Raw genomic sequence first — 17033 nt, 5'->3', positions numbered from 1 at the left:
GCTTAAAAAACATAAAGCAGTTTTTAAAAGCTGTCTATATGCTTGGAGGAATGAAAATTACAGACTCTAAATGTTAAAGATGAAACCTTGAACAGCCTTTTTAGAGTATAAAATGTGGGGGAGGAAATTAACGAAATGCAGCAGCTCATAGTATCAATCAACAAATATTTGAGTGCCTACCATGGGCAACACACTGTGTGTGAAAGGATCTCTAGCCATTGAATTACTTTTAGTTTCTAACAAATAAACAATGTAGCAAAGGATATTCCTTGGGGAGCCTGCTAAGAAAAAATTCACAAAGAAATCAGAGGATAAAAAAAGTAGTAAAATTCTTTCTACAAAGCCAGGACAATTAAAATTACAGATCTTAACTTACTCCTAGCTGAACTGGTTGATAACATATTTCAGCAGGGCTTGGAAAACCAGTTCAGTGTTGTAGATATTCTGAGAGGTGACTTTCAGCTTTGTCACGTGTGATTCCCAAGAGTCCAGTTCCTCATTCCAATCCACTCCGTGTTTATGAAAGTGCATTAGCTGGAACAGTAAGAAGAAAAAAAAATTCACCGCAGGAAGTCATCCAATCCTGATAAGTTGACATGTAGAATAAAGTTGATGGTGTTATTTATTTCTAAGGTAGTCAGGATAAGGGTTATGTGCATGTGTACAGTTGGAGGAGGGACAGGCAAAGGTGAATGTAGATAACTAAAGTGAAAAAAGAGCTGATGTATTCAGAGCTTATGTTGCTAGAGGCGAGATCAGTTACCTGCCTGCAACTGAAATTTCAAACTTCTGTTTAGAAGGGAAATGAGTGGACAATGGTGACTGATAGTTGGAAATATCAGCAGACATCTTAAGTTTTATGCTCAAATGAATGAGCAATGAACCAGGACAATAAGCCCAGTTTTTCCTGGCTGCTTGTAATTTTTACCTTTTTACTTAAAAATACAGCAACTTTTTCAATGAATGCCTATGTAACTGTGACTTATTATAATGAAACCAGCAACTACACTGCAACAGAGACATGTGAATGTGGTGTTTATGGATTGGCCTCACCAGTGGCTAATGCTATGGGGGTTGTGGGCATCCCCAAGAACAATAACTACCAAGCTTGTGACTTCAACACTGAATTTACTAATACTAAGAAGCCCTGGATCGCACTGATAGAAAGAGGAAATTGTACATTTTCAGAAAAAATTCAAACAGCGGGTAGAAGAAATGCTGATGCTGTTGTGATTTACAACGCTCCAGAGACCGGCAACCAGACAATACAGATGGCAAATTTTGGTAAGTAAGAATAGATTCCCCAAAACAGTTAACGTCTTTGTATATCTTATAGTGGTATTTCCATCTACAATTACTCTAGGACCTGGCAATGAAGTTATAAAATACTCTTATTTTAAATTTATACTTACATGGACAAAACTTGGAATTATTATTCAGTATTTGTAATTAATTTGTCCCAAGGACAATAGCAATCCATGAAGTGGTTCCTGTTTACTTTCAGTTTTTTTTTAGTTCTATGAATTTTTTCACCACGCATTTTATAATTGCTTTTTAACAAGTCCTATATTTACCTCTAAACATTGAAATATAATATTTTAATTATTATCTGTGCTTTTTAGTTTGATTCATTTTCTCCTCCAAAAAAGATTGTATATATTCAAGTATATTAAACTGCAAAACTGATTATTATGATTAAAGAATAGCATACTGCAAAAGTGCAAAATGTTACAGAAATGAGAATTAGATTATACTGTAGGCATACAAGACTAAAATATCTGTGGGATTAATATATACAAAACTACTCAGCAAGAAATGTTATCCATTTAAAAAGGTATGGCAGAAATAGGTTAACATAGTAATTCACATCAAAAATAAAGATTTGCCTTAGAGATGTTTACTGATAACTTCTTTAGTAAACAGGACAATCTAATTTATTAACTTTATAAAGGAATTTACTTCTGAAAATTACTATTTTTATTCTATTTTATTTTGTAAAAAAAATCATTTTCTAGGTAAATGGTTTTTTAAACCAATGAAGTAAACTCCTACCCCAAGTTTTCTACAATGTGGTTGGGCATGTGTGTCTTTTACTCCAGATTTAGCACAAGGGACTAAAGGGGAATAATTTTGAACAAGACAAGAGCTGACAGTTAATGAACACAATGTTTTGATAATGGGTGTCATCACCATCAAATGTGACCTGCAAGAAAGTTAATGCAAATTAAACACATTTCAGAAATGCAAAAAGGAAAATATCAAATTTGTGTTAACAGGAGAAGAGTACTTGGAATATTACAAGTTGTATACATATAAGATGACACTTTAGTACTAATGTTTGAAAAACAAGCTGCTGGTTTCTCTGAGTATTTAAAAGCCAGGTATGGTCTTTCAGTAGTACAAGCTTATTGTAAAAACCAAAACTCTACTTGCTACCTTTTGTAACACATTCTGGATTTTTCCAGAGCTCAAGTATTCACATTTTTTTATTTTCAAGCCAAAAACTTTTCATAAGCTTTCCCTGAATGTTCCTGTTTTCACAAGTGACTTTTATATCTGTAGAAATAAGCAATGCAAATTTCTGATGGCAAATGGAAATTAAAACTGTCTTAAGGAAACTACTCCCATCCTAGGCAGAGATACTAAGTGCTCTAGGTTTCTTTTTGAATACACAATCATATTCTACATAGTTGCTCTTCTGCTCTTTTTAAACTATAAACATTATCAAACTAATTAGTAGTCCTCTTTTCAAAACATGACTTGCAACCTGCAGGCAGGGTCAACATCTAATGGGATGCAGGTATTCCACTGATGAATTTTAAATATTTACAAAAGATCCCTCACAGTAAATCTCTCCAAAAAGTATGTGAACCATCATTTGAATATATACCCCTGACCATAGTCTTAAAAAGAAGATAGTTAGACTTATCATTCAATATATACCTTCAATATAATCAAAGACAGGTGAACAAAACATATTTTTAAAACTACACCATTACCCCTGTATTAAAATAAGCCCAATAGGCTGGGCATGGTGGCACATGCCTATAATCCTAGTGACTGGGGAGGCTGAGGCAGGAGGATCTCGAGTTCAAAGCCAGCCTCATCAACTTAGCAAGGCCCTAAGCAGCTAAGTGAGACCCTGTCTCTAAGTAAAAAATAAAAAGGACTGGAGACGTTGCTCAGTGATTAAGCACCCCTGGATTCAATCCCAATTACCAAATTAAATAAATAAATAAATAATCACATTGAGCCAGGAAGGGTGCCACATGTTCAGAATCCAATCACTCAGGAGACTGAGACAGGAGGATCATGAGTTTGAGGCCAGTGGGATCAACCGGGTGAAATGCCAGGCTAAAATTACAATAAACACATTGAAAAATGTAGCATAATTATGGAGGGGAGAGAGAGATGGAGAAATGATAATCAATGGGTACTAAATTAAAGTTATATCAGAGTAAGAAATTCTGGTATGCTATTACCCAGTGGGGTGACTAGAGATAACAATAAGCCACTGTATATATTTCAAAAGAGAATAAAGGGAAGGGATAGGGGATGGGAATAGGAATGAATCTGACTCAGCTTCCCTATATACATATACAGCAATTCATAACATCCTCATGTACACCCACAAGACTGGGGCCTTAATTAGAATATGATACAGTCTATATTTATGTAAATATATCAAAATAGGTTCTACTGTCATATATAACTAAAAAGAAAAATGTTTTTTAAATTTACAAAAGGAATTTTTGAATGTTTTCACCTAAACAAATTATAAATATTTGAGATAGGTATATTTTCCCTGATTTGAACTTTGCAATGTATACAATACCCAAACATCACTTTGGTATCCCATTAATGTGTATAATGTTTACATTTTTATGTATCAGTTAAAATTCAATTTAAATTAAAGAAGGAAAAGAAAGCACAATGATAATGACTATAATAGTTAACATTTATTGGATTTATTATAGATCAGGAACCATTTTAAGGCCTCTATTTTATTTAATGAATATTGTTCTTTACATTGAATGATCTCAACTCCAAAGAATTAAAATCGTAACTTTAGAGTTTTGCAGTTATTCGTACTCTCGACTAGTGAATCATTGGATTTCTTTCTTGCCAGCGATTTCCTTTATATAGAAACTGTTTTCTGTAATGCAAATGACAAATATAATTAAGTAAGTGTGGAGATGAAAATTATATGATCAGCCTATAGTTCATGAAAGACTGAATCAGTAGTTTATAACACAAGCCAAAATTGTGTTTGTGGTTGCTGTCTTTTCATCAGTGTTTTGTTTTATTGACACAGAGAATGGGGACAACAACACATTCTCCTACAAAAGTTCATAGCTTCACCTTATATCATCTCATCTTTTATCACTCCTGAAGACACATTTTCAGAAAGCCACAGTGGACTCCCCTCAGTCACATGCACCCTTTCACTTTTCCCTGGCTTCCCCTGTGTCTTCAGGCCTTCCATCCCATTTTCCTCTGGTAGGCCTTACTAGCCCTTTCACAGTTTTGTGTGTCTTTACTTCTCACTGATTTCAATGTCCTCAAACCAAAGACCACTAACAATAAATATGTGGTTGGAAAAGGTAGATTTATTACTTGCTGCACCAAAGGGACAATGCCACCCCTGGGAAACCACCAAGCATTCAGTAAGATTGAGTTTGCTTTAGGTAATTTGGGGGAGGGTTTAAAGAAACACGTTCTTGATCAACCATCCTACTTTGCTTGAGATTAAGGGGTTTTCCAGGACTTGGGACTTTCATTTCTAAATGCAGAAGTTCCTGTATAAACTGGCTTTGTTCTGGTTTGGGATGCTGTCAGGAGATAGGGGCAATTACATGATTGCTTCTAAATAATTTGTTATATATGGTGAAGAGTAGCCTATGGCTAGAGCTATAATCAGTAAAGAGGCAGTAGTCACTTGTATTTGCCAGGATAGGGGAATATTTGCTCATTTTTGTGGCTTAGACACTATTCGTATTTTGTCTGTGTTCAAAAATGATTACAGAGTGTCTTGTTTCTGTCTTGATCCATCATGGTCATAGAATGACCTTCACTATTGCTGATATTCTGTGAGGTGGTTTATGTTCAACAAGTAAATACCAAGGTCCAACTGATAGTGCCAGACCAGGTCCTGGATATAAGAGCCTACTTGTTTCCTTCTCAGTGACAATCCACTTTGCCCTCTCCCTTACTGATATGAAAATAGTTTCTCCACATATGCCTTAGTGCATTTCTTTGCTTCCCCTTCCCCTCTAGGTTGCTTCTAAAGGCCCCAATAAGCCTAAAGGATGCTCCTGCATATCCTTTTTCTCATGGTTTCATAGTGTACATACTGAAAGTCCTTCATCCTGTACCCAGTCTATTTATAGCCTTTTCAATAGCAGTTATTATTTTTCTGAAAGTGATAGCTTCAGTGTGAAGAGACCTGCCTTGAAGAAGAATGGTGTATAGTCTAATACTTGGAGGTAAACTTTCAATGTTTCCCAATCTGCTATGTGTTTTGATTTAGCATTTTGGGGGGGGGGGGTACCAGGGTTTGAACTCAGGGACACTCAACCACTGAGCCACATCCCCAGCCCGATTTTATATTTTATTTAGAGACAGGGTCTCACTGAGCTGCTTAGTGCCTTGCTTTTGCTGAGGCTGGCTTAGAACTCATGATCCTCCTGCCTCAGGCTCCCAAAGCCACTGGGATTACAGGCATGCACCACCTCACCCAGGTTGATTTGGCATTTTGATGGGGTTGGAAATAAAATTATATGCTTCACATGCCTTTAAGTAACAACTTCATTTTGTTCATTTAAACAATTATTTTTAATTGAAATTGTTATTGACTATTATGAATATTTTTATTTTTAATATTTCATGTTTTTATTAGTTTTACATATTACTGGGATTCATTTTGACATAATTATACAAGCATAGAATATAATTTGCTCCACTTCAGTCCCCCGTACTTCCTCTTTCCCTCCCCTCCTCCCTCCCCCTGTTTCCCTTCCTCTGCTTTACTGGTCTTCCTTATATTTATTATAGTACTTTTAATTAATGATTTTGGAATATATAATGGTGAAATTCACTGTGGTATATTCATATATGTACACAGGATAGTTTGGTCAGTTTCATTCCACTGTTCCTCCCTTTTCCCATCTTTCCTCCTTCACCCTCAATCCCCTTCTTCTACTCCACTGATCTCTGTTCTATTTTCATGGGATTCCCTGCCCACTTTTTGTTCTCATTACTTTCCAAATGCTGTAGAGAATGTGATCAAATTCTATCCCAGATGTGCAAGAAAAGTCAGGAATCCTGAGCTATCCAAGCAGAAAATTCAGAACATTTAAGTACTTTCTTGCTGAGCAGACAGTTTTTGAAAGTTAAATATGCTATTTATAGGTAAAATGCCTTATGAAATGCTTATATTTGAATGTAGTTTATGTCAGCAAAGTCAATAACTTGGGAAGGATAGAATAGTTTATATTTTCAATCTTTTTGACTGTGATGAGGCTTGCAGTATTTCAAAATCCACACCACTCACCAATTCCAGAGCAACTGAATGCATGGAAAGGAAGAGTTTAATCACAGTGGCAAACTCACATGCTTTATAAAAATGTTTTCCTAGAATTGAAAGAGGAAGTACAGGGATCCTATATAAATGAAGTAAAAGGATAATAAAAACACTCCAATAAGACTTGGACTCAGATATATGCATAAAGAACTTAATTCAAGAAGACCAATCAGTTCCACTTCAAACAAACCTCAAATTTGTCTAGTTCAGTGCACTAAAACCTTCTGTTCTCTTAGGCTTCTACAATTGCTTTCTAACTGATATCCCTTCACATCTTGTCCTCTTCCAAGCCCAATGGCCACACTGCAGCCAAAGTGACAGAAAAGATAAATCTGGCACTGTTTAAAATCCTTCTGTGGCTTCCCACAAAACTCAGAGTAATTTCAAATGTCTTTTCACGAGTTTACCCATCTCTGAATCACCTGACTCCTTCTGACCACTGGGATCTGACGTCCTCATACTGTCCCCTTCACCACTCTTGCAGCCTGAGCTACACTGTCTTCCTTGCAGTCCCTCAATCCCATGAAATCCTTCCCTGCCCTACAGCCTGGAAGTAATCCACGATACTGTCCTCATCTTCACTCCCACATCTCAATAAACATAAAGTCCTGTTGATTCCCTCTCCAAGCATTTCTTAAGTCCATCTTCTTTTTCTACCCCTGCTGCTTCCGTTCAAGCCCGGGTCATCCTCCTCTCTCACCCGGACCACTCCACAGCCTCCCAAATGCACTCCCTGCTACCCTCACCCTTCTACAGAGTCTGTCTTCCATAGAGATCTAGACAGATGCTGTGAAAAATGTAATTCAGTCCCAATTAGAGCAAAATCCAGGCTTAGTGCCCAGGCCTACAGGGCACTATATGATAAGACCTTTCTCTCCACATTCACTCTGTTCCTTTTCTTTGGTACTGGGAGTTGAACCCAGGGGCACTTTAGCACAAAGTTACATCCCCAGTCCTTTTGTTACAATTTTTTTTTGAGACAGGGTCTTGCTAAGTTTCTGAGGCTGGTCTGGAACGTGTGATCTGCCTTGCCTCAGTCTCCAAAGTCACTGGAATTATAGGAATGTGCTCCTACAACCAGTTTTTTTTTTTCTGTTGCTTAATCAAGAGAAATATGTGAAAGTTTGCACTCTGTTCCCACTATTTGAGTTATTTCTCCTTCTTTTTTTCATACAATGCTGCCTTCAAAATGTCTGCTACCACTAGTCTAGTTCAGGTTACTTTATCTCTCACATTGACTATGGCAGATAGCCTCCAAACTGGACTCCCTGCTTCTATACTTGCTACCCTATGCATCACAACAATATGTTCTCTGCACCACGGCCAGAGTGATCTTCAAAAACTATGAGTTAACCACATCACTTACCTTCTCAAAGCCCCCCTGTGACTTTCTATGATTCTTTCAATAAAATCTAGATATTAGCATACCTCAAAGGACTTGCTGGACTTACCTCTGTCTACCTCTCCACCCTAGCCATCCACTCTCCCTGACCCTCACACAATCCTTCTCTCACTCTGTCCTTCAAATGATTTCTCCAACACATGAAGATTTTTCTGCATGAGACCTGTTTTGCTTGTTTTTCTCCTTATCACTACCATTACTGTAAATTTCAGTTTAAGTGATGTCTCTTTTTCTAAGAGGTCTCCCTCAGCCATACCCACATTATTTTCCATAAAAACCTTCTACCTGGGCTGGGGGTGTAGCTCAGTGGTAGAGAGCTTGCTTAGCATACTGGTAGGCCCTGGGTCAATCCCCAGTACAACCACCAAAAACAAACAACAACAAAAAACAAAGAAACAAAAAAAAACCCTACTGCTTATTCTTTTTTAAAATTGATTCTTTTTAGTTATACATTACATTAGGGTTCACTTTTACATAATTATACAATGGAATATAATTTGCTCCAATTCAGTCCCCAGTATTTCCCCTTTCCTTCCCCTCCTCCCTCCCCCTATGACCCTCCCTCTATTCTAGTGATCTTTCTGCTGTTTCCTTATATCTTTTAATAAGTGCCTTGTGGATATAAATAAAGATGAGATTCACTGTGGTGTGCTAATTTCTATTTGAATCTCTTATAAAGTGTAATTAGTTTTTTGTTTGCTTATTATCTGTCACTCCCACTACATTGTAAGTTCCAGGAGAATAGAGACGATGTCAGTCATACTTGCCACTGTTTCATTGTACAGAGCATACTACATGGTCTTCTCTAGTTGTTCAATAAAAAAAGTTTAAGAAACTGGAAATCAGTTCCCTTTTATATATGAAAAGATGGACAAGTTAAAATTGATTATGTGAATTCATCAAACTATTGCATTTTGAAATTGTTTTTTCCTTTTAGTGGTACAATCAATAATGAATACCTTCTCCTGGTAAAAATTACTAAAGATCCAATAAAAGTCCTCACTTGACTACCAGTCCTAATCCTAGTTCCCTTTCAAGAGATAATTATTGTTTTTCACTTAGTATTGTAACCTTTCAGACTTTTTCTAGTAATTTTCACATACATACCTATAGAAAACAATTATTTTGTGTTTTATTTTAACATTAACGAAGTTATTCTATGTCTTGCTTTAGCCACTCAGTATAAGAATTGGAGTTTTTTAATATCAGTAAATTCATATTACAATCTAATTCATTCTTAACTATCGCATGTACATCCTTGAGTTGTTCCTGGATACATTAAGAAGTGCTAGCATTAGATATGTTGTTTCATAGAACTTTCAGTGAGATATTATTTATCAAGTTTCAGAACTTCAGTGAGACTTTCAATTCTTGCTATTCTTCTCAGGGAAACAATATGAATATATGCATATATACATATATATGTACATGTGCTGATAGATATGGATATTAAATATATTCACCATTGTGGAATATGACCCAAAGGGGAAATCCAATCATTAACTGTCAGCCTGGGGGACAAATAAAATTGTATATAGAAACAATAGATAAAAAGGATAGTTTATTTTTCTTGTTTTTCAAATATCATTTTATTGCAGTTCCATAAAAAGGAACTAAAAAAATGTATTGCTTTTCATATCAACCCAAATTGAGTGTCAAGTTGTAAGACAAACAAAATTTAAAAGCATCTTGACAATTAGAAAAATTGTTTATTAAAAACAAGATTGAGTACCTTAACAGATAATGAAGAGTAATAAATATCATGACAAATGTAAAATAGAAAAACATGGCCAAGAAAACCCACAAGTTTACAAGCAAATTATTTGACAATCACATTATACCCACAAGTTAAATAAACCAGAACAGTCATTTTAAAAAGCTGATGTGACCAGGGAATGTACTAGCAAGTTCCTAACATGTTAGGTATAACAAATAACTATACTTGGAATTCATGAATCTTTGTAAACATCATAAGCCTTTGTATAACCTTGCTTAAAATAACGAAAGTTTAGTACCCTTCTCGTACTTTCACACAAGTGCCCAAGTGCTCCCTATTTTGCCTGGGTACAGGCACATAGAAACATAAATGCATAAAAATGTATGTATTTATCAAAAAATAAAGATAGAGACTTCTGAACACTGATGTCCAGAAAAAAACAAAATGAGTAAACTGAATCTGAGTCCTTTAAAGTACATTTTATCTTCCTTTATTCCATTTTAAAATCAACAAATCAAGAAATATTTTGAAAGAGCCCAACCATGTGCTTTTTGTTCATCAATATATTCTTTTCTTAACTCTTGATCTCTTTGTCCTATTTTTGGTTGGTTGGTTTGTTTAGTATGGGGGATTGAAGGCAGAGATGCTTAACCACTGAGCCACATCCCCAGTCCTTTTTATTTTCGAGTTTGAGAAAGGATCTTGCTAAATTGCTTAGGGCCTCGCTAAATTGCTGAGGCTGGCTTTGAATTTATAATCCTCCTGCCTCAACCTCCCAAGCCTCTGAGATTACAGGAGTGTGCCACTGGGTCCAGTTTTCCCAAACTTTTATTGTTTCTTTTGTTATATTGTGATTTGCTGCTAGAACATTGATTTCTCCAAGAATTACTGATAATTAATAGGAAAGAATATGTGCATGTGTGTGTGTGTGTGTGTGTGTGTGTGTAAATACACACAGAACAAAGCCTGAACAAGATTGTACAAAGTATAGGCTAGTTGCTCTTAAGTACTCTATCCCTCTCTTTTCAGTAATTGTTGGTTCATAAGTGCCCATACCCCAGCTACCTCTCTTTCATCCTTCAACTTTACCTACTCTGGGCAGCAAGGACTTTGTGTACATAAATTATATCCATTTTCATCTAAACTTGCAAGTCCTATCCCCTAACTCCTTAAGCTATACAGGTGCTATTTTGATAAAGCAGCCCAGATAGAGGTGGGTATTTTAATTGTAGCACCTGGAAAGGCTATGCCTTAAGGGAAGAAAAAAATTTTTAAACTGGTGTAATATCAGGAGCTTTGATAGACTGTGGAAGAGTGTATTTGGGGTAATGGTATTTCATATCATTCCTCATTGTACCATATAAGCAACAACCTAGTCTACCTATGCTCAGGACCTGGTTTGAGCACAAAAATGTTTAACAACAAAGTAATATTAATAATAACTTTTTAGATTTTTATATGTATACCATAGTTTATCAAAATGTTTAATAATATATATTCTCAACATGACCTATCTAATGACATCACTATACAATGATAGTGACACAATGTGGTCAAATAAACTAGTCTCTAGCAATAATCAATACAATGACATCTTGGTAAAAAAAACAAATTATAGGGAAATGGAAAAACTCCCTTTAAAATCACTTGCTTCCCATTTAGAATTTTTTTAAAAATTTTACTTGTAGATGGACACAATAACTTTATTTATTTATCTTTATGTGGTGCCAGGATTTCACATGTGCTAGGCAAGTGCTCTACCACTGAGCCACAATCCCAGCCCTTCATTTATATTTTAAATGACTATCTCTCAATATCATTACTCATAATAATTGGAGTTCTTAATTTCTTTCATTATCACGCCAGTGAAAATCTGTTTTACCTTCCCCCTGGTGAAGGTAATTGTTAATATCGAGTACTATGTTAGCTCTAGGCCAAACTTTCTTGGAAATGTAACAATCTCAACAACTCCACAAAATACACAGTATTAATATCTCCATTTTATATATAAGGAAACTGAAGTACAGAGAGGTTAGTTAAATTCCTCATGGTTATAGAGCTAATAAATTTCAAAGCTAAGGCTTGAAAACTGGTACCCTGACTCCAGAGTCTATGCTTCTAATCAGTACACAATACTACCTCTCTAGTAAGCATGTACTGTGCAAGGCACTGTAAAAAAATGATACAAAAATATCATCTTTGCTCTCAAGTAGGAAAATGTAGTAGGGAAGGCTGATATTTACACAACTACTAGAAGGCAGAATTTGAAAAGATCTATAATAGAAGTGTTAAGATTTAGGGAACCAAAGAGATTAAGAAATTGGGAGGTCAGAGTGTTGGAAGGGTTGTGTCCACATGGATATAAATTATACATCATAGTAGTGAAGTCAAAGATCAGTTCTGGTGATATGAAAGTCAAAGAATTATAGGATATGGAATTAGAAAGTAGAATACTTCTGTTAAAATTTCACAGGATGAGGGCAGGGGTTGTAGCTCAGTGGTAGATCACTTGCCTAGCATGGACAAGGCACTGGGTTTGATTCTCAACACCACATAAAAATAAATAAATAAAATAAAGATATTGCATTCATTTACAACTTAAAACATTAAAACAAAAAAAAATTCAGAGGTTGAGCAAATCAGGATAATGTCCAGGTTATAGCCACAGCAGTGGGGTGACTCAAATAGAATGGAGGCAAAAATCCCTGAAGTTGAATCACACTGAGGCTAGAATGTTGGAGGATGGAAGAACTTGAGGTGGGAGAATGGTACGTTGGTCTATGATTGAACAGGGAGGAAAGCAATAAAGGGTAGTAAAACCAAATGCCAATGCTCCAAGAAGCAGCGGTTTCATTTGTAAGCATGCAGTAGAATCACAGAACAAAGTAATAAGCAGTGTGGAAAGGGGAGCACTTCAGAGCATTAAGCCAATTAGCCTCCATTTGAGGCAGTAACCAAGGATGAAATGAACGGGAGACCAGTGAGCATCAGGATAAAGATTTCTAATGAAATTCTGGAATTAAGCTGTCTCAGGCAAGTACAGGACTTGGCTTGTCAGTGTAAAAGCCAGGCAGTGTGTATAAAACATAAGAGAATTATTCTCAAAAGAGCAGGCACTTTGGAAGGAGCTGAGAAGGGCAGAACTGAACAGGTTAGAGATGAAAATATAAAAGAATTTAAATCACAAGGGGTTTTCCTAGAGCTGTGATCATAGATCACAGGGATGAAGGAGAAGCATGTTAATGCGGGAAGGAGCGAGGGTTCAATGGAGGGTAGAATGTGCCGAATGATCTGAATGAAACTAACCTGCCCCAAGGTTCCAAATGGAACTACTTTAAAACCTTGATCTAGGTACAAGTCAGGCCTTGACTGGAGTGCTACCTGGGCATGTGGAGGATGTTTGTAAAAATAGGAAATGATTATAAAGAATGAGCACATGACAAAATTATTTCAGGTCATTTTAATAAATCTAAATATTCTGGGAAATTATAGTGTTTGTTATGACTAATGGTAATTACCTATCTCTGCAATGAGGAGATTTGAATTTTAGTAAAACCTGGTAGAAACTTAGTCAAGACTGCAGGTTATCAAAATTGCGATCATTAAATGCCTGGATACTCTGCATACCAGAATTGAATTAAATCCAATCTACATTTACTTGTGTATATTTTTAACTTTTAAATGGAAATGTAGATTGAGTTCTTTTCCTCAAAGCAGTCTATTCAGCAGAGGAAAGGGAGTGTAGAATCAGTCAACTAGAATGTTTAAAATTATTTTAACTCTAAAAATGTTAGCATGGACTAAATAACTATTTTTCAGAAATAAATTTTCAACTGATTTTTAGCCTCATACTGGATGCAGCCAGTATCTAAATGTTCACTAACTTGTGTAGAGCAACATTAGTTGCAGGTGCAGGCCATGGTGGTTAATTCTAAGAAATTCAGTACCATTTCAACCATTCAGGCAGGCAAATGTTCTTAGTAATTAGTCCTCAAAAAAACCCAGGATATATAAAAAGGTCATATTTACCAAAAACCCTTGTAAGAACTTTTTGGAATTGAATTCAGGTGGAGAGAGGTTAAAGGAAGATGCAAGGTTGGGCCATTTCACAAAGAACACATTTTTCTAACCTGAAAGCTGCAATCCATTGTCTCCAGAAGGGCAATTTAAAGAAGGTCTAAGGAGGAATCCTAAGGCTCTAACCTGATGCATATTACCACAGATACGTATCCCACGTGGGAGGCTAAGAGGTAAAGACAAACCCTAGAGGGTTAGGCCCTGGGGTGCCCTTCATTCTTGTTTACCTATCCATAGACAGGACCAAGGGTGGTTAGGAGGAATTCTCTTAGGGAGAGCAAGTTCTGGCTGACAATTGAGTTTTCTAACATAGGACTAGAAGACAAAACTGTATCTTTTTAAATCCAAAAAGCAAAGGTTGAGTGATTCATCAAACACTGTTCTTCCAAGTTATGCATCTCGTAGTTCTATCTCTGAGACCACAAGCATGCATCATGCTTCTACCAGAAGCAGAGGAATGTAGTGGTGACTCAGTTTTGTAGCTGTGTGGTCTGGACAAGTTACTTAACCCCTCTGAATTTCAGTCTTCTCATCTCAGGCATACTGGTGTAAGGCCCTGGTTTTGATCCCCAGCAGTGAAAAAAAGAGGGGAAAAAGTGCTTCACACAGTCTATTCAATAGTAGAAACTAAAAATATGGCAGCAGTAAGATGATGCTGATGAAGTAATATGCCTTCTTAAATTATTCTTCCTCTTTTCTTCCCTTTCTCCTTTAAAATCTTGGGCAAAGTTTAATATCCTACGAGAAGTCTTTTTGACTAACAATTTATCTTGCTCTCTCTTGTATTTGGCACCTATTCAACACTTGTATACATAGTTTAGGTCATGTTAATTTGTTTTTCTGCCTATTTTTACATATTTTCAGTTATTCACATAGCACTCCTGGATTACTACTTGTCATAGACTAATAGGATCATAAAATCCTGTGGGTTTTAAAAGCTATGGGGTCTTTTAGTCCCTGTTTAAAAGGCACATGGAGGAAAGATACCTTCCTAACTATAACAATTGATACCATATCAGGGATTAACTCACTGATAGCTATTTGCGTTTAAAAACAGATTGGTTAAACAAACACATGGAAAAATGTTCAACATCTCTAGTAATAAGAGAAATGCAAATCAAAACTACCCTAAGATTCCATCTCACCCCAATTAGAATGGCGATTATCAAGAATACAAGCAACAATAGGTGTTGGCGAGGATGTGGGGAGAAAGGTACACTCATACATTGCTGGTGGGGCTGAAAATTAGTGCAGCCACTCTGGAAAGCAGTGTGGAGATTCCTTAGAAAACTTGGAATGGACCCACCTTTTGACCCAGCTATCCCACTCCTAGGCCTATACCCAAAGGACTTAAAATCAGCATACTACAGAGATACAGCCACATCAATGTTCATAGCTGCTCAATTCACAATAGCCAGATTGTGGAACCAACCTAGATGCCCCTCAACTGATGAGTGGATAAAGAAACTGTGGCATATATATATATATATATATATATATATATATATATATATATACACACACACACACAATGGAATATTACTCAGGTATAAAGAATGATAAAATTATGGCATTGCAGGCAAATGGATGAAATTGGAGAATACCATGCTAAGTGAGATAAGCCAATCTCAAAATACCAAAGGACGAATGATCTCGCTGATAAGTGGATGATGACACACAATGGGGGGGTGGAAGGGGTTAGTGTTAGGGTTAGAGTTAGGGTTAGGGAGGGGGGCAAGAATGGAGGAAGGAAGGACTGTATAGAGGGAAAAGAGGGGTGGGAGGGGTGGGAGGAAGGGAAAAAATAACAGAATGAATCAAACAACATTACCCTATGTAAATTTACGATTACACAAATGGTATGCCTTGACTCCGTGTACAAATAGAGAAACAACATGTATCCCATTTGTTTACAATAAAAATAAATAAATAAATAAAAACAGATTGGTTAAGTGACCCAGAAACAGTATTACACTGCTCGAGATGCAGAGACCTTGTTTCAGTTATCTCAGTATATCTAGCTCTGAGTGCAGTGACTGACTCAGAGTTGGCCCTCATTGATGAATAAATAAATGAGACTTTGAAAATGAATGAATGAGGGGCTGGGGGTGTAGCTCAGTGACAGCTTGAGCACTTGCCTAGCATGTGTGACGCCCTGGGTTCGATTACCAGTACTAGCCAAACAAACAAACAAAACAAAACAAGAATGAATGGGGGAGGCAATAGGGGGAGTGTCTTCTCACCCCACCTCTACCTACCTCACAATTCTATGTGTAGACATTAGAGTGCTGTAACACCTGAAAGTGTGAGGGTTCCTCAATTTAATGATGCTTTCCTGGCTATTAACAGTGTTCTTTTTATCTCTATCTCCTCTCTCTACAGTTACTTGGTGTCTCATCTTTAGCTGGCAGTTGGGGACATGACTTCTTTGTTAGGCTGTTTCTATATAAAGCTCTGGCAATAGGAACTGCCTAGATTACCACCAGTGATTCACACAGCTATGTAGAATGCTTGCACCCACACAGGGTCATGGAATGAAGGAACCAGATTGCAGCTCCGATCTTGTTTCAATGCATGATATTGTAGAGTTAATGTTAGCCTTCCACTTATCTATATAAGCTATTGTTGATGCAGTGATCTGTATCATACATGAATTTGGGTAGCATATTAAAAACCTCATTAGTTCTCATCAGTGTTTAAGTTAAAAATGGGAAGTTAGCACTTAAAGGACAGAGGAGATGATTAAGTACCTTCAGAGACAGAGACTTCTTCAAAGCAGTATATAGAAGTAACTGTTTCCTGCCAGCAATCTTTGCTTATTCATTAAAGCAGATTCAGCAGTGCTCCTCTTTGGCACAGTTTTAATAGAAACTCATTTGTGTCATTGTATTACTTGAAAATAACAATACTCCATTTTGTATTTTGTTGAAAATCTAAGGGGAAGGCCTATTCAACTGCAGACTTCTGGATTATGGTGGATTTTTAAATATGTATATATACATATATGTGTGTGTGTGTGTGTGTGTGTGTGTGTGTGTGTGTGTGTGTGTGTATACATACAGAGAGAGAGAGACAGACAATTTTCAGATATATACAGTAAGGTAACCAAAGCCACTGAAATATAGAAATCTGCTTCAAAGAACAATGTTAATTATTTGAATTTGATTGTCCAATTGCAATTATGCAAATGAGTACATCCTAAAGCACTAGAAAATTTTGTTTTCTTGTACACAGTAACTGTTCCTAGTGAAGCA

At 36.4% G+C, this 17033-nt stretch overlaps 1 protein-coding gene across 1 annotated transcript in view; it reads left to right on the top strand.

Annotated features, from left to right (window-relative positions):
* Positions 1–617: 617 nt before the first annotated feature.
* The window catches only part of RNF128 (ring finger protein 128), a 105969-nt gene continuing 89553 nt past the window's right edge, over positions 618–17033 (top strand). Inside the window, exon 1 of the mRNA XM_079124957.1 lies at positions 618–1284. Within this exon, the coding sequence (XP_078981083.1) occupies positions 879–1284 (406 nt within the window). The 5' untranslated portion in view covers positions 618–878. The remainder of the gene's footprint in view (positions 1285–17033) is intronic.

The sequence above is a fragment of the Sciurus vulgaris genome (genome assembly GCF_902686455.1).
Source record: "Sciurus vulgaris genome assembly, chromosome: X".
Classification (NCBI taxonomy): Eukaryota; Metazoa; Chordata; class Mammalia; order Rodentia; family Sciuridae; genus Sciurus; species Sciurus vulgaris.
This window is presented reverse-complemented; position numbering and strand designations above follow the sequence as displayed.